This window comes from Emys orbicularis, chromosome 8 (assembly GCF_028017835.1).
Source record: "Emys orbicularis isolate rEmyOrb1 chromosome 8, rEmyOrb1.hap1, whole genome shotgun sequence".
NCBI classification, from domain to species: Eukaryota; Metazoa; Chordata; order Testudines; family Emydidae; genus Emys; species Emys orbicularis.
In genome coordinates, this window is record NC_088690.1 from 79754074 (window position 1) to 79768176 (window position 14103).

Genomic DNA, 14103 nt, shown 5'->3' on the forward strand with positions numbered 1-14103 from the left:
AATATGCCCAATGGCTTGTGATGGGATGTTAGATGGGGTGGGATCTGAGTTACTACAGAGAATTCCTTCCTGGGTGTCTGGCTGGTGAGTCTTGCCCACATACTCAGGGTTTAGCTGATCGCCATATTTGGGGTCGGGAAGGAATTTTCCTCCAGGGCAGATTGGCAGAAGCCCTGGGGGGTTTCGCCTTCCTCTGCAGCATGGAGCACAGGTCACTTGCTGGAAGATTCTCTGCACCTTGAAGTCTTTAAACCATGATTTGAGGACTTCAATGGCTCAGACACAGGTTTGATATAGGAGTGGGTGGGTGATATTCTGTGGCCTGCATTGTGCAGGAGGTCAGACTAGATGATCATAATGGTCCTTTCTGACCTTAAAGTCTATAAAGTCATTCTGAGCCATGCTTGAAGTGAGGTTTAGTAAAGTCAAGATACATCTGTGCTAATGTCACTAGTTCTCATACATGTCTTGCTGCCAAGCTTTCCTAGCTCTTCTTGCTGGAGGAAATGGAGCAGCATGTTGGGTGAGGATTACCACACACTCGGGGCCGAGCCATTCAGGTTTATTAATTCAAACCTTTGTTTGAACCAAAAGCATGGCTTTGTATTGTATTTACAGTTACTATAAAAGCAATGAATGACAGATATATAGAAAAAGGTATCAATCAGTTACCTTCTCCTGAGGTCACAATGGATTATTCTTCGAGGGTCCCTCTATTCCCTAACGGTTCAGCATATTTATACCTTTCCACATTATCTGACCATCCAATCAACATTAAACATTCTTACATAACCCATACAGTATGCATGAGCAGGCTTCAGTTTACATCACTCTTGCTGTCCATGCAATTTTCATGTCTCTCTCCCAATCGGTTTACTTACTCGCATCATACCATTCAGTGCAGGGACTTCCCTGTTTTTCCCAATACAAAGACTTTTTGTCTGTAACTTTTGTGTTTTTGTTGTACTGATTAACTTCCTCTTATCTATGGCTTTCAAGACACTACAAAGCATCACCTTTATCCTACATAGCAGCTGTAATCATGACTTAAACAGCTTCATAAGGATGAATTTAGCAGGCAACATTCAAGTCAAGCAAAGACCAGGCTGAAGCCAGTTAGCTTAGCATAAGTATTACCCTGGCCTGTCTAAACTCATTACACTTCTAGCAAGCACCACTCTATCCTCTGACAGCAGAGGGTTAATTACTACTCGGGCAACTGCCCTAATGAGTTGCATCAATGACTTAGGAGGCAGATTGCAGCCACCCTTCTGAAAACAGTGCTGTGGTCCCTTCCACCTGGACTAGGAGGGAGCATGGCATGCTGGAACTTATAGTCCTTCCTGGCTGTTTTCACTTTGCACAGGCCTTAAAGTTCATGGTACAGTTCTGGCTGCTCTTTGCACTTGTGAATTGTGCATGCATCTTTCTGAGGTATACTTACCTGGCATCTAAAATGAGAGCATGCGTCTGAAGTAGGAAGTCAGTATTTGGGGGCATGTACATATCAGTGACTGGAGTCTCACCGCAGCTCTCCCACTTGGTGTTCACACTTCCGAATGGTGATAAGGTCCATTGCCAGCCTCATAGTGAATTATAAACTCTCTGGGGTGGGGACTGTCTTTTTATTCTGTTTGTACAAGATGTGAGATGTATCTTTCCCACCCCTCCTTTTGGGGATATACTCCTGGGAGGACTCCCAAATACCCCTTTGGCTTGCCAGGAGTTGCTGGCACTGGCAGCAGTCTCCCTGCCTAGGTGGTACACCAGCCTACAGTCCAGGAGAGGCAGTGCTGCTAGAAGCTCCAAATCTCACTCATCTGGGGCAGAGACCATGTGGAAGAAGGGGAGGGAAACCACAAAAAAGAATAAAAAGCAAACCCAGGGAAATGGGAAAGACCAGGAATACAAAGGCATGAGACATGGCAACTGCTTCAGCATACTGTGTGGGGACCCGGAGGTTTGAGACCGGAACAGTAGTCTGCAATCTGTCACAGACATTGGGGGCTCCAGCAAAGTTAGAACCTTCGGCTTCAAGTGGGCTAAACCCCTTCTGAAAAATATTTGCTGGGCTGCAGCTACAACTTCTTAGCTGGCGTTGCATTGGTCAGCAAGAGAATGTCATTTACTTTGGAAAATTGTAATAGACAGACAGTGACATGATAATAGCACCTTGTTCCTTGGCCTGTCTGCTTCACCCGTCTCCACTGAGTAGTGCTTAGTTCCAGTTTTCCTAGCTCTGCTTGTGGTGCAGAATCCGTATACCTATGAAAGAGCATGTTGTATTCTATTCTGTAATGCCAATTGCCGCTGACGTCTGGATGCCACAATTGCTATTCATTTTGATGGTTAAAATGGAAGGTGCAACACTTGACTCCTGTGATCCAAGGTGGCACCTTTGTTTTGGCAAACAGAAGTGGATGGAGGTCATGGAGTAGCAAGAGAGACCCAGGCTGAAGGAATAGCCTGAACAAAAGCGGCAGGGCTTTTGTTCAGGAACAATAGAATCCATGGCAGAGCAGTGATGAAGGGGAAATCACTGGTGACCATTTGATACTTATTTTAAAATAAGAATGAATCAAGAACACACAGATTTTAGTCACTTACCTCTTGGCAATCGTGAGATCTGATAAGATTTCCTCAAGCTATTTTATTGCATGTGTGAAATTGAAGTAACTTCCCAAGAGGGGTTTGAACTCTGAAATCTATGTCTAAGTAGTGGATTTATGAAGACTTTTTGATACCTTGGCTGGAATGCTCTTCCTGGTCACACAATTCGCTTGGCTCTGTCCCAGTTAAATAGATTACATTGTAATCGGCCACTACTCCGTCTCATAAATTAATTTAAAAAATACTTAGTTTGGCCAAAGTCCTCCATTAAACCTTTATTTCCCTGATATTTAGCTCAAAAGCCACAGGCTTGATTGTGTGGATTTTGGATAAAGGTGGCTGATGCTTTTTGTTCCATCCATTGTCAGTCTACTCTGAGACACATGCAAACAGCTTAAGCCCTGTGATAGCAAGTTAACAGCATCACTTCTCCAGCATTCAACAAGCTGCTGAGAACTTGTCAACTTAAAATTTAATTTCAGGTACCAGTTACAGATTCTGAAACTCCTGAATTAGGATTGGGCAAGAAACAGTCTAACTTCAAATGCTAATCTTTACTCACTGTCTACTTGAAATATTCCTCCCTGCTTTCCAGAAACTGGAAATGGAAGCAGCTTTTGGAAGGAAGCAACTGATAAGGTCTAGCCAGTGAGCAACCATTATATAAGGCTTGCTGGCTCAGAAGGGAACAGTCAACTCAGAACATGCTGGAGACTCAAACCCTGCTTAACCTTCAACACTGCAGTAGGAAGGAGGCTCGAGATACCTGATCTTCCAGTAGATGTTGTCTGTCCCTCTTCCGCTCATAGCTAATAAATCAATAGAATCATTACGAATCCCCCTTTAATCTGTAAGGCTGAGTTTTTGTCACAGTTGTCATGGATTTCGTAACTATCAACACTGTGAATCTCTTGCTGGTAGACATGTGATAAAGTTGAAATTCCTTGATAGTGGCCGAGCTAAAGTTTGGGTTGGGTTGCATTGGTGACTAATACAGTAAACCTAATAGCACTGCACGGACAGAGCCAGATCAGAGGACTACATGAGACATAATCCCCCAGACAGGACTATTAGGAAAACTAGCTCACCTTCCTCTCCACACATCCAAGCAGAATAGGATTTTAACTTGGAGAGCTAATTTGGATACACAGAGGTAATCCTCCTGCTAAACCTGTCCCTTTAAGCAATGAACAGTTGATCAATGGCACTGCAAATGGTGGGGACAACTTGTGTCTGACTCAAAGCACTGGCATCTTGCTCTAGCACTCAGTGGTACCGGGTACAAGACAGTAACCAAGAATCAAGAATTTTCTCGGGTATTTTTGTCAATTTTATCTTGACTGCTTCATAAAAATATCCATGATTACCAAACCATTGTTTCAGTGATCTGTATTGTGCCTGCTGTTCTCCCTTAATGAACTGCTGCTCTGCTGAGTAGTCAGACCAAAGTGCTGATGTTGGCTGATAGTGGTTATTGCTAACCATGTTGTGTTCACATTTCAGGCTCTGACAGCACTACTGTCTGATGACAGCAAGTTTGGTTTTATCGTAATAGATGGTAGTGGCGCACTCTTCGGAACTCTTCAAGGAAACACAAGAGAAGTCCTGCACAAATTCACTGTGGATCTCCCAAAGAAGCATGGTAATGCAGTAACAAAGATCTTAACTGCCTCCAGCAGAAAGGGAATGTGGAGGCAGGGAGAGGAGTGTAACGTAGTTAGTGATGCCGAGACAGTGTGTAATTCCACACTCAGGAAACTAACTTAGACAATGAAATATTAAGACACAGGTACATTGGAAAGAATGAAACCGGTAACGTCCAAATCCTGCAGTCCATTTCCCTGCCATCTTATGTTAGTCTCATAAACTGTTAGCAAATCAACATGACCATATAAAAGGACACTTTCTGGCCAAATTTGACCCCAAACTTGGGTGTTCACAAATGAATTATCCAAAACAAAGACCAGCAGCTCTTAAATTGCAGTGGAAAGTGCCTTTGAATCTTGCCCTGAAAGTGTGTGCATTTCAGACACTGACCTATTGCATGAGAACCACAATGGAACTGACTTGGCCCCTTGCACTGTCAAAGCAACAAGAAATGCCAAAAGGTTTAGTGGTACCGAGTTCAGTAAACCAGACTTCTAAATGTTCAGTCTGGTGTCTGTGATGTAAGCAAGGATATTTAACTTAAATATCTTCCTTTTGTCTCTAAATATTTGTGAATTAAGTACTTAACCAGCAGTTGCCTAGTCTTAGTTAACTATCTTTCTGTTTCATCTAATTTTGCCCCAATCATATCCACATTAAGGAAGTTTGCCCCGATGTAGCCAAACCTGTACAGACCTCTACTGCAGAGGCGCACCGTGCTAGTATGTAGCAAGGCTTAAATTAGTACAGCATAGTCTGGTGACATACCAAAGTAAACTGCGTTGGTGTAAGCCTCACATCTCCAGATCTTTAGTCATTCTTCAATGATTCCTTGTGACATACTTTCATGTGGAAGACATGTAGAAAGTCACCTGATGGGTGGGTCCTGCCTGTTCACTCTTTGCTGTTTTAATTGAATGCCCTTATCCCTACTTGTGGTAGACTAATTTGCATCATATCTTGGGTTCTGTTGGGGCCACATGCCAACAGTTTCTGTGGCAGTAGACCTCAAAATGGCTACATCCCATCTGTTCTCCCTTAAAGGTAGAGGAGGTCAATCTGCCTTGCGTTTTGCTCGTTTGAGGATGGAAAAGCGACACAACTACGTGAGGAAGGTAGCGGAGACAGCTGTGCAGCTGTTCATTTCCGGTGATAAGGTGAACGTGGCTGGTCTCGTTTTAGCTGGATCAGCTGACTTCAAAACTGAACTAAGTCAATCTGACATGTTTGATCAGGTAAGTGAAAGTGGACTTCCTGTGCTAAATGAAACCCACAGCCTGCCTGCTTAAGGACTGTGACTAATGTCCTCATGGTGCTAGTGGTGGCAGTGGTTCATGGCTGATGCATGCTCTTCAGGAGAAACCCAACTAAAGTATCTTAAATTAAGAATACAATTAAAATGTAAAATTGTTGTTGTATTCTATAGAAAGGGAGCTATATCCTGGTGACCTGTAAGGAGCTAGGATTTCACTTAGTAATGGAGCGTACCTAATGGGATACTTGTCTCTTCTGGCTAAAAGTGGAATTCATGTTCTTTGGTTATATTCCAAAGCGAAAAGCAGAGGCTTTAGTAGAATTCAACTCCTCCTCTCTGGCCCTGCACTCTGAAAGTTGTAGTTACACACTGAATGTTCAGAACTGTTTTGTTTCACTTGCATGCAGAGCTTCTGAAGTCAGATTACCAGTGTAGCTTGTCAGGCATTTTCATTCTGATGGGTTTCTGAAGTAGTTTTATGGCAGTGCTGCTCAATAGGTTGGCTAACACTGACTTTCTTTGTATGTAGCGGTTGCAGTCCAAAGTCTTGAAACTAGTTGATATCTCATATGGTGGAGAAAATGGATTCAATCAAGCAATTGAGTTGTCCACCGAGGTCCTCTCCAATGTGAAATTCATTCAAGAGAAGAAACTAATAGGTATGAATAGACCTACATAGCTAGCCTCTCATGAGTTGGATATCCGTCCTGCTTTACTACTCACCCCTAGCTAAGTCCTCATGTGAAAGTTGGGCAAAAGGGGATGTCACTGATGACTTCCATTCTCCAAGCACCACCTCAAACACTGCTTTCCGCTTAGAATAAATCCTCCACTCTTTCTGCCTTGCCACAAAAGTGCCCTCTGAATGCACGTGGTGTGAAGTGAGACATCGCAGCAGCTGGCCTGGTATCTCTGTACATACGCATCTGGTCGGGTCCACTGTTACACACTGAAGTGCTATCAGTTGCTGCTTTAGTCAAGGACCACCAAGTGTGTCAACATATGGAGGACTGTGAGAGTTGTGGTTTGGGCACTGGACTTTAACTCTAGTGACCTGGGTTCAATTCCTGGCCCTGCTACTGACTTGCTGCGTGTCTTTGGGAAAGTCGCATCAACTCTGCCTCAGCTCCTTCTGGCTGTAACATATTGTTCATAGTGTCCGAAAAGGAGTCCCGGCCTGTACAGACTAAACGGCTCGTTGGGTATTACCTGCCTTGATAACAATATTATAGACTGACGTGATATTGTGAATAGAGTGCTAGGGAATGACTGGATCCTTAAATACCCTTGGAAATACAGCTGGAGCTGATAATGGAGATTGCTCTCCCTTTCCTACCAGTTTGCCTCCATTGCAATCTTTCCATCCATTCCACCCTATTCTTTATCCTTTCATCAGGGCCAGCTTTAGTTTCTCAGGCCTCCCATGCAGTCAGGGAAAACAACTCCTCTGCTCTGATCTCTCCCATCTCCAAGAAAATGAGGATTAGACTTTTGCTTTTCTTTGAAATGGCAACAGAAATGATCCTCTCGTCACACACCAGTAGGAAAGCTTAGTAAGACCCACTCTGGGGGACGGTAACAGTAGCTGCCTTACACTGAAGGGGAATAAAGTTTAGTGCCTGCTTGTGGTTGGTGGCTGGGTGTCAGAGGTTAACCTCTCTGTCTCACTTCGCAGTGCTCCTGAGAGAGCTGCCTAGCTGGCACTGAGACTTCCTAGCTAAGAGCTCTGAGTGACATGTTGCCAGCTCCCTAGCAGGTGATGGATAGTTAATTCTGCCTGGCATACTAGTGTGTGGCCTCTATAGCCAGACACAAAACAGTCTCACTTTACTGTAGCTTTTCTTCAAATAAGGCTTAGTAAAATTTCATGTGACATGATCTGTGTTCACGAGTGTTTCTCTGCTGTCTCCTGAATGCAGGCCGATACTTCGATGAAATCAGTCAGGACACGGGGAAGTACTGCTTTGGTGTTGAAGATACACTGAAAGCTTTGGAAATGGGAGCAGTAGAGATACTGATAGTTTATGAAAATCTGGATATAATGAGATACGTTCTCCATTGCCAAGGCACGGAAGGTATGTCATAATTCAGAGCTGGACTAGGAGCCTGGAGGGGATTAGCTGTTCAGTGTTCCTTGGGAGAACTCTGCTGTTAGGCGGGAGCTGTGCTTTAAAACCTCCCTTTAAGGAGTTTTTCATAGAAATCCTATAGACAGTCACTAGCTTGTCACTTCCCACTTGCATGATGATGTGGGAGGAGAAGCTGAAAACAAGCAGAGACTGGGTGGGGTAGCATAGCAGTGCTGGGAGGGGGCTTGGCTAAGCAGGCCTTGAAGATATAGTTTTGTGAAATAGTGTTAATCCCTGCGTTGTGATTGTATTTACACTTCCATAATACAGTGGGAGATTGACTTGATCCCGCGGCATCTAGCCACCCACCCATTTCCCACCACCACCACCCACATTCCTCCATCCTCCTTTTAGCCAGATGCAAAATTCTCTTCCTGCCCCAGCAAGGGCATTACATGCCCAAAGACCTTTTCTGACTTTGCACCTCGTGCTCAGTGCCTCCATGTGCAGCCTTGACTGTGCGACCCCAAACAGAAAGGAAGGGATTCAGAGACCTTGTAGACCCCTGTGTTGCACTGGCTTCTACAGAGTTTCTAGCCTGCTGCTAGTTGCATCAAATCTCTAACACTGTTTTTCTCTCTCAGAGGAGAAGATTCTATATTTGACACCAGAACAAGAGAAAGATAAATCCCACTTCACAGATAAAGAGGTATTTCAACTCCTGGTCTTGTAGTACACTCAGAAAGGATGATTATGCTGTACTGGTGCAGGGCTTTGATTGACTCTAACTATGCTTAATGCTCCACACTTAGCTAATGCTCGAACGTTTCGCACCAAATTATGCTCTGGCTCCTTTACAAAGTCTCGATTTGATGGGCTGTGCTGCAGTCTTTCCTGTTGGCCTTGAATGTTACTCCAGAGTCTCACCTTGTTGTTTTTTTCCTAATTGATTTCCTTGCTGCTCAGTCTTCATTCTCAGGTCAAATGAGCTTGAAAGATGAAGTAAAAGGGACTAGTTGAACACAACTGAACCTAGCTCTTCTCCTTGAGCACATGCTCCGCACCTGGTGCAGCAGTCTACACCAGTGTGAAACATCACCATTCTGATTGGGTGGCATTTGTACTGGTCTAAATGACTGCACAAGGTGCAGGGCAATGGAGAATCTCCCTCTAGATATACTAGGGTTGATGGACAACTTGGGGGATGCCTCCCCATCCTTAACTAGAGGACGCTAAGTGCTCTTCCATATAATTTTCCCCTTTCTTGTCGTGAGTCAGGCAGGACCCTGTCCCCTTGGAAAAGACAGCACTGAAAAGAGACTGAACTGCTGCAGTTTGACCACATGGCTAGCATAGCCACTCCTGTCTCTCTTTGTTTTGCTGTTATGGTTGCCATTTAGAGTGCATGCTGAGGTCCCTAATGGTAATGGTGGCACAAGGCTCACAGCTGTGGTGAGAGTGGTCAGTGGTGGATAGGCACATTACGCCTCCGCCCCCCCCAACCCCTTTAAACCACTGATCCCTCTGCCTTAGTGCTCATCTAGGACACTCTGTTCTCTGCTCTCACTAGCATGCCCAGCACCAGAGCATCTGTTCAGGCCTGTGCCATGAGCATGCCTGGATGCCCATCAGCTACATGCTTAAACAATGGTGTGCCTGCGGAGCCAGGACTCTGACAGCACCACTAGGGCTTGTGTTTGTGAGACCAAAGAGTGCTTCTAAAGTTAATGTGAATTGGGAAGAAAGTGACCCCTCAGTAGATGCTGTGAAAATTGAAGTCAAAGAAACATCACTTAAGCCATACCTGCTATCGTGGCACAGCTATGGCGCTGTAGCTATGCTACTGTAATGCAGGCGCTTCCTAGAGCAATGGGGTTTTCTGTCGCTGTAGTAGCTCCACCTCCTCTAGTGATGGTAGCTAGGCTGACGGAAGCATTCTTCTGTCAGTGTAGCTGGGTCTGCATCACTGGTTAGATCTGCATAGCTGTGGCACTCGGGTGTGTGGATTTTTCACCCCTGAGCGCCATAGCTGTTAAGCTAACTTTTGAGTGTAGACCAGGCCTTACGTTTTTTTTTTCTTTGTCTGTAGACCGGCCAGGAACATGAACTGATAGAAAGTATGCCCCTTCTGGAATGGTTTGCTAACAACTACAAGAAATTTGGAGCAACGTTGGAAATTGTTACAGACAAGTCACAGGAAGGATCCCAGTTTGTGAAAGGATTTGGAGGAATTGGAGGTAAATTGCAAGAGGAAAAAGTAGGCTAAGCTGAAAACATTGGCCCTATGTAACCTGCTGTTAATCTGGTTCTGAAACCAGAATAGGAGAGGCTACATTCCCATAGTGTCATGTTTCTCTCTGCTCAGTGAGTCAGTGACTGTCTTCAATTATCTATATAGTAAGGACCCCATTCAGTAAAACAACTTTGTGTATGCTACATCATATAGCAGGGATCTCAAACTGCAGCCCAGGAACAACTGGTGGTCCACAAAGCGCATTTCGGCTCTCAGTGGAGAGTTGGCTGGTCACATGATGCTTGCTCTCCTTGTATCCAGCTGCAAAATGTCATTACTGCCCTGTCACTCAAAGAAGCTGCTGTAGTTGCATGGGAATGTTATGCCCTCATGAATGGGAAGGAAGGTATCTGAGACAATGGGGAGAGTTTCAAAGGCGCACCTGCATTTTGGGTATCTGCCACTTTTTCCTTTGAAAATCTGTCCCCTATCCATCTTCCCAGTCCTCCAGCTCCTGTGCGAAAGAGGCCGTTTTCTCTCTGGGTAAGTTTGGAGTGCTGTAGAAGTCCAGGAGCTCTTAAAAGTTTGATGGACCTAAAGACTTAACTCCCTGGTGGGATTTTATTGCCCACTGACTGCTGTGCTCCAGTGCCCATAGTCCTAGAAGGATGGACTTCCTGATTATTGTTCACTTAAGCAAGCATTGATAAGGATCAGGGCCTTCAGAGCACTGTGGGGAGGGAACTACTTTGTGTCAAATAGAACTCTGCTCATGATCCCCAGTGTGAGCCATTTTACCTAGTCCCTTCTTGGGGGGGAGATGAATTCAGAGCTGATGGGGTGACTCTCAGGTGAAGGTCTAAATCTAAACGATTTCATACTGCAATAACTATCAGGGTGATTTCTTTTATAGGTAGTTACACCTTTGCACCCTTCCTCATGGACCCATTTATGCCAGTACAAAGGTTTCTTACACCCAGTATAGCTTCTTCCCCTTAGTTTATTCCCATACAGAATCACAATATAACGGCATCCATGCCAAGGAGTTGTACTGCTTTAGCTATACTGGTGCAACTTGTCTGTGTGTACCCTGTCTTATAGCTGCAAAATGTATAGTGGGGGTCACTTCCACACTAGGCTCCCTGCCCTGTACAGTCTCAGAGAGAAGGTCAGTCTCAGAAACTGCCAGCAATGGTGCTAAGTGGAGTAGGGTTTGACAGTTGTCTGCCCCTCTTGGGACTACCAAGTCACTTCACGTTGCCACGAGTACTGATTAGCCCAATGTCTTTCAGTTACGGGGTCTCCAGCTGTACTGACAATGAAGCTCACTCTGCTCTACTGCTTCTCTGTGCCAAGAGTTCTGTTCCTGGAAGTCTAGTGACTTGGAAGCACATGAAATATTTGGAAAATATATTAATTTAAAAATTCTATAGCAGGGGTAGGCAATTAGTTTTTGTCAAGGTCAAGATTTCTTGGTCAAGGTCCAGACTCCAGAGAAACGTTTTTCACACTGAAATAAGAATCGGTAAATAAAAAGACTTCATGGTCCATTGGCAGTCCGGATTTGGCCTGTGGTCCGCCTATTGACTACCCTTGTTCTGTAGCATCTTAATTCCACACAGGCCAAATACTAGACTCTCTGTTGTTAAAAATCATGGTCTCCATCTCCATGGTGCAAGTCAAAGTTTGAGATGACGTGATCCAGAAGTTGCTGACTAGCACATATGTTAAATAGGTCCACAGTGTATTGTAAGATATATTTTGTACTAAGCCCTTTCTAGTACACTGAACTAGGAAGAAGCTAAAAGGTGTCTTGTTTTTACAGGTATCTTGCGGTACCGAGTGGATTTCCAGGGAATGGAATACCAAGGAGGAGATGATGAATTTTTTGACCTTGATGACTACTAGGTAGTCGACCTGGGTCCGGCAAAACGTGCCTCACCCCTCCAGCATCCAACCCAAGGAGCAAATGGTGGAAAACACAACAGATCCCTGCCTTAGAATTGGAACATTTCCAGAACTTGATCCATAAGCATTGGATTTAAAAAAACAAAACCCTACACTTTGATTTGTCATAGTGTCAGTACAGCAGCAAACTACTAAGTTCCTATATGCCACTTTGGACTAATTTAAAAGAATCCCAGTTTTTACTCTTACTCGATGGTGAAATTGGTTGCTCTTGTATTTTATGAAAATGATTTTTTTAACCGTCATGATACATTAACTGCTGTAAACCTTCTTCCTTCAAAAATTAATAGAAGTAAGATCATACTGGTTTGTTTCTTTTATTTTGATTGGAGAAAATCAATTGCTGCATTTTGCAGTGACATGACCCATTTACATGGCATTCTCAGCTTAGACTGCAGAAGAAGAAATGTAGTGAGATATTGGAGCCACTGTTTCTCTCTATTTAATATTGGAAGAATAAGAGGAAAGGCACTCTTTGAGTGCCAGCTGACAAGGTGTGGCTGGAAAATTCAGATAGCTTGGGGAGCTGCTTTGACAAGCCAAACTCTTACCTTAATCCATTTTGCAAAAGCACTACTTGTACAAATTAGGAAGCACACTTCCTTGATTGCAATGGAAATGCTGCCAGAGTCTTAGGAGGCTTAATTTGGGAATTGAGTGGTGTGGCCTTCACTCTTTTTTCAGTCTTGACAGAAATAAACACATGATGTAAGGGAAGTAAGGTGGAACCCCTTTGGGTCTTTTTTTGGTAAGATTTTATTATTTTTGCTTTAGGACTGCATAAAATTTCCTTGATTATGTGAATTTGATTGTTGGTGAACCCATAAATGGAAACAGGTATTTCACAGGAGCAACTAACAAGATGTGACTGTGATTAAACCCTTGGCACTGGTGGATTTGGAAAACTTGATGCTACTGTTGAACACTTGGGTACCCCATTGGGAAATCCCAGCTCCCCAGCACCAAGGACTTCATAATGGATCAGCAGGTGGTCATGTACATCTGAGACTGAACTCTAGTCTAGCCTTAGAAGTGGGTTCAAACTTCTGATTATACCTAGACCCTCAAGCAATGTCTTTGTAATGCCTGTTAATAGAATGCATTTCGAAACTGTAAAAATGGTTACGTTTACCTAGAGCCAAAGGTTAAAATCTGCATTGGCACGAGACCTAATGCACAGAGCTGACCTTTCTGTTCTCTTGGGATAGCGGGTTTTCTGATGGGTACTCTGACATTTTAGTGCCTAACTGCTGTCCTTCACTGATTCTTCCTCAGTCACTTTTAGCATGTTGGTTGGAAGCAGCTTTTTGTTCCCAAGTGGCATACTTGCATATCGTTCCAATAATCCTGTTTCACTTGAATGGAGGGGAGTGTTTGTCTTAAAACATAGCTTCTGACTGTCACACTGTACTCCTAGAGGTCCAAAATGACTGTCAATGTGAGCAATATAACTTGTACCGCTGTTTTATAACCCAGCAAACAAGGCAGTGTTTGCCATTGTCTACAACAGATGTTCCCATCAAAGCTGGAGTCTCCTATGAAAGTTTTGCAGTTGGGTCTGCTATAGATTTGCACAAAACCCAAGCGCCAGTGAGTTTGCGGTCTTCAAAGCAGTATGTTTGGATTTTGCCATTGTAAATGGGTCTAATGTGACATGACAAGACCAGAAAAATTGGATGTAAATTTACATTTTTGAATATACTGCTTGTTGTTTCACATGATACATTTAGGGTATGCAGCTCCTTTTTGTAGTTTTTATTTTTACTATTTAAGTTTGGAAATGATGCCAAATTTTTGTATTTCTTTAATCAATGTGTTCTCTTTGGTGATATATATTGCATTATATATTGATGTGTATATCAATATATACTGATATGTATTACACTTACACATACAAACACATTAAAAGGTGGGTGAGAAATCCTAGCCTTCGCATACTATATAGCCTCTGCAGAGAGATCCCAAGCAGTGATATCTTGGTGTTGTGATGTACAGAAATGGAGAAGAGTATTAAACCATATTTAAGAATATAGCATGGACTCTTGATTTTCTTTTAGTACAGTAATTACTCTTACAGGGGGCGATGTTGCTTTACTGGCCTCATGAACTCTCAGCAGAGGCCACCTAGTCAAACAACCTTACTCAATTCTCAAACCTAGATAGAGAGCATCTTGTTTCCATTTAGCACAAAAGGTTCCCCAACTGGCAGCCCAGAGTGCACAGGTCTTTGTTTGGCTTCCCTAATGTTGAGCTGAAATGTAGAATATTAGAAGCATGAGAGGAAAAACCAAATCAAATTCAAGCACTCTGGAACTCTGAAA

At 43.6% G+C, this 14103-nt stretch overlaps 1 protein-coding gene across 1 annotated transcript in view; it reads left to right on the forward strand.

Annotated features, from left to right (window-relative positions):
- ETF1 (eukaryotic translation termination factor 1) overlaps positions 1 to 13800 on the forward strand; it is a 39053-nt gene extending 25253 nt beyond the window's left edge. The window contains exons 4-10 of the mRNA XM_065409425.1: positions 4114 to 4252; positions 5302 to 5492; positions 6042 to 6171; positions 7432 to 7587; positions 8226 to 8290; positions 9671 to 9818; positions 11640 to 13800. Of these exons, the coding sequence (XP_065265497.1) occupies positions 4114 to 4252; positions 5302 to 5492; positions 6042 to 6171; positions 7432 to 7587; positions 8226 to 8290; positions 9671 to 9818; positions 11640 to 11722 (912 nt within the window). The 3' untranslated portion in view covers positions 11723 to 13800. The remainder of the gene's footprint in view (positions 1 to 4113; positions 4253 to 5301; positions 5493 to 6041; positions 6172 to 7431; positions 7588 to 8225; positions 8291 to 9670; positions 9819 to 11639) is intronic.
- The last annotated feature ends 303 nt before the right edge of the window (positions 13801 to 14103 follow it).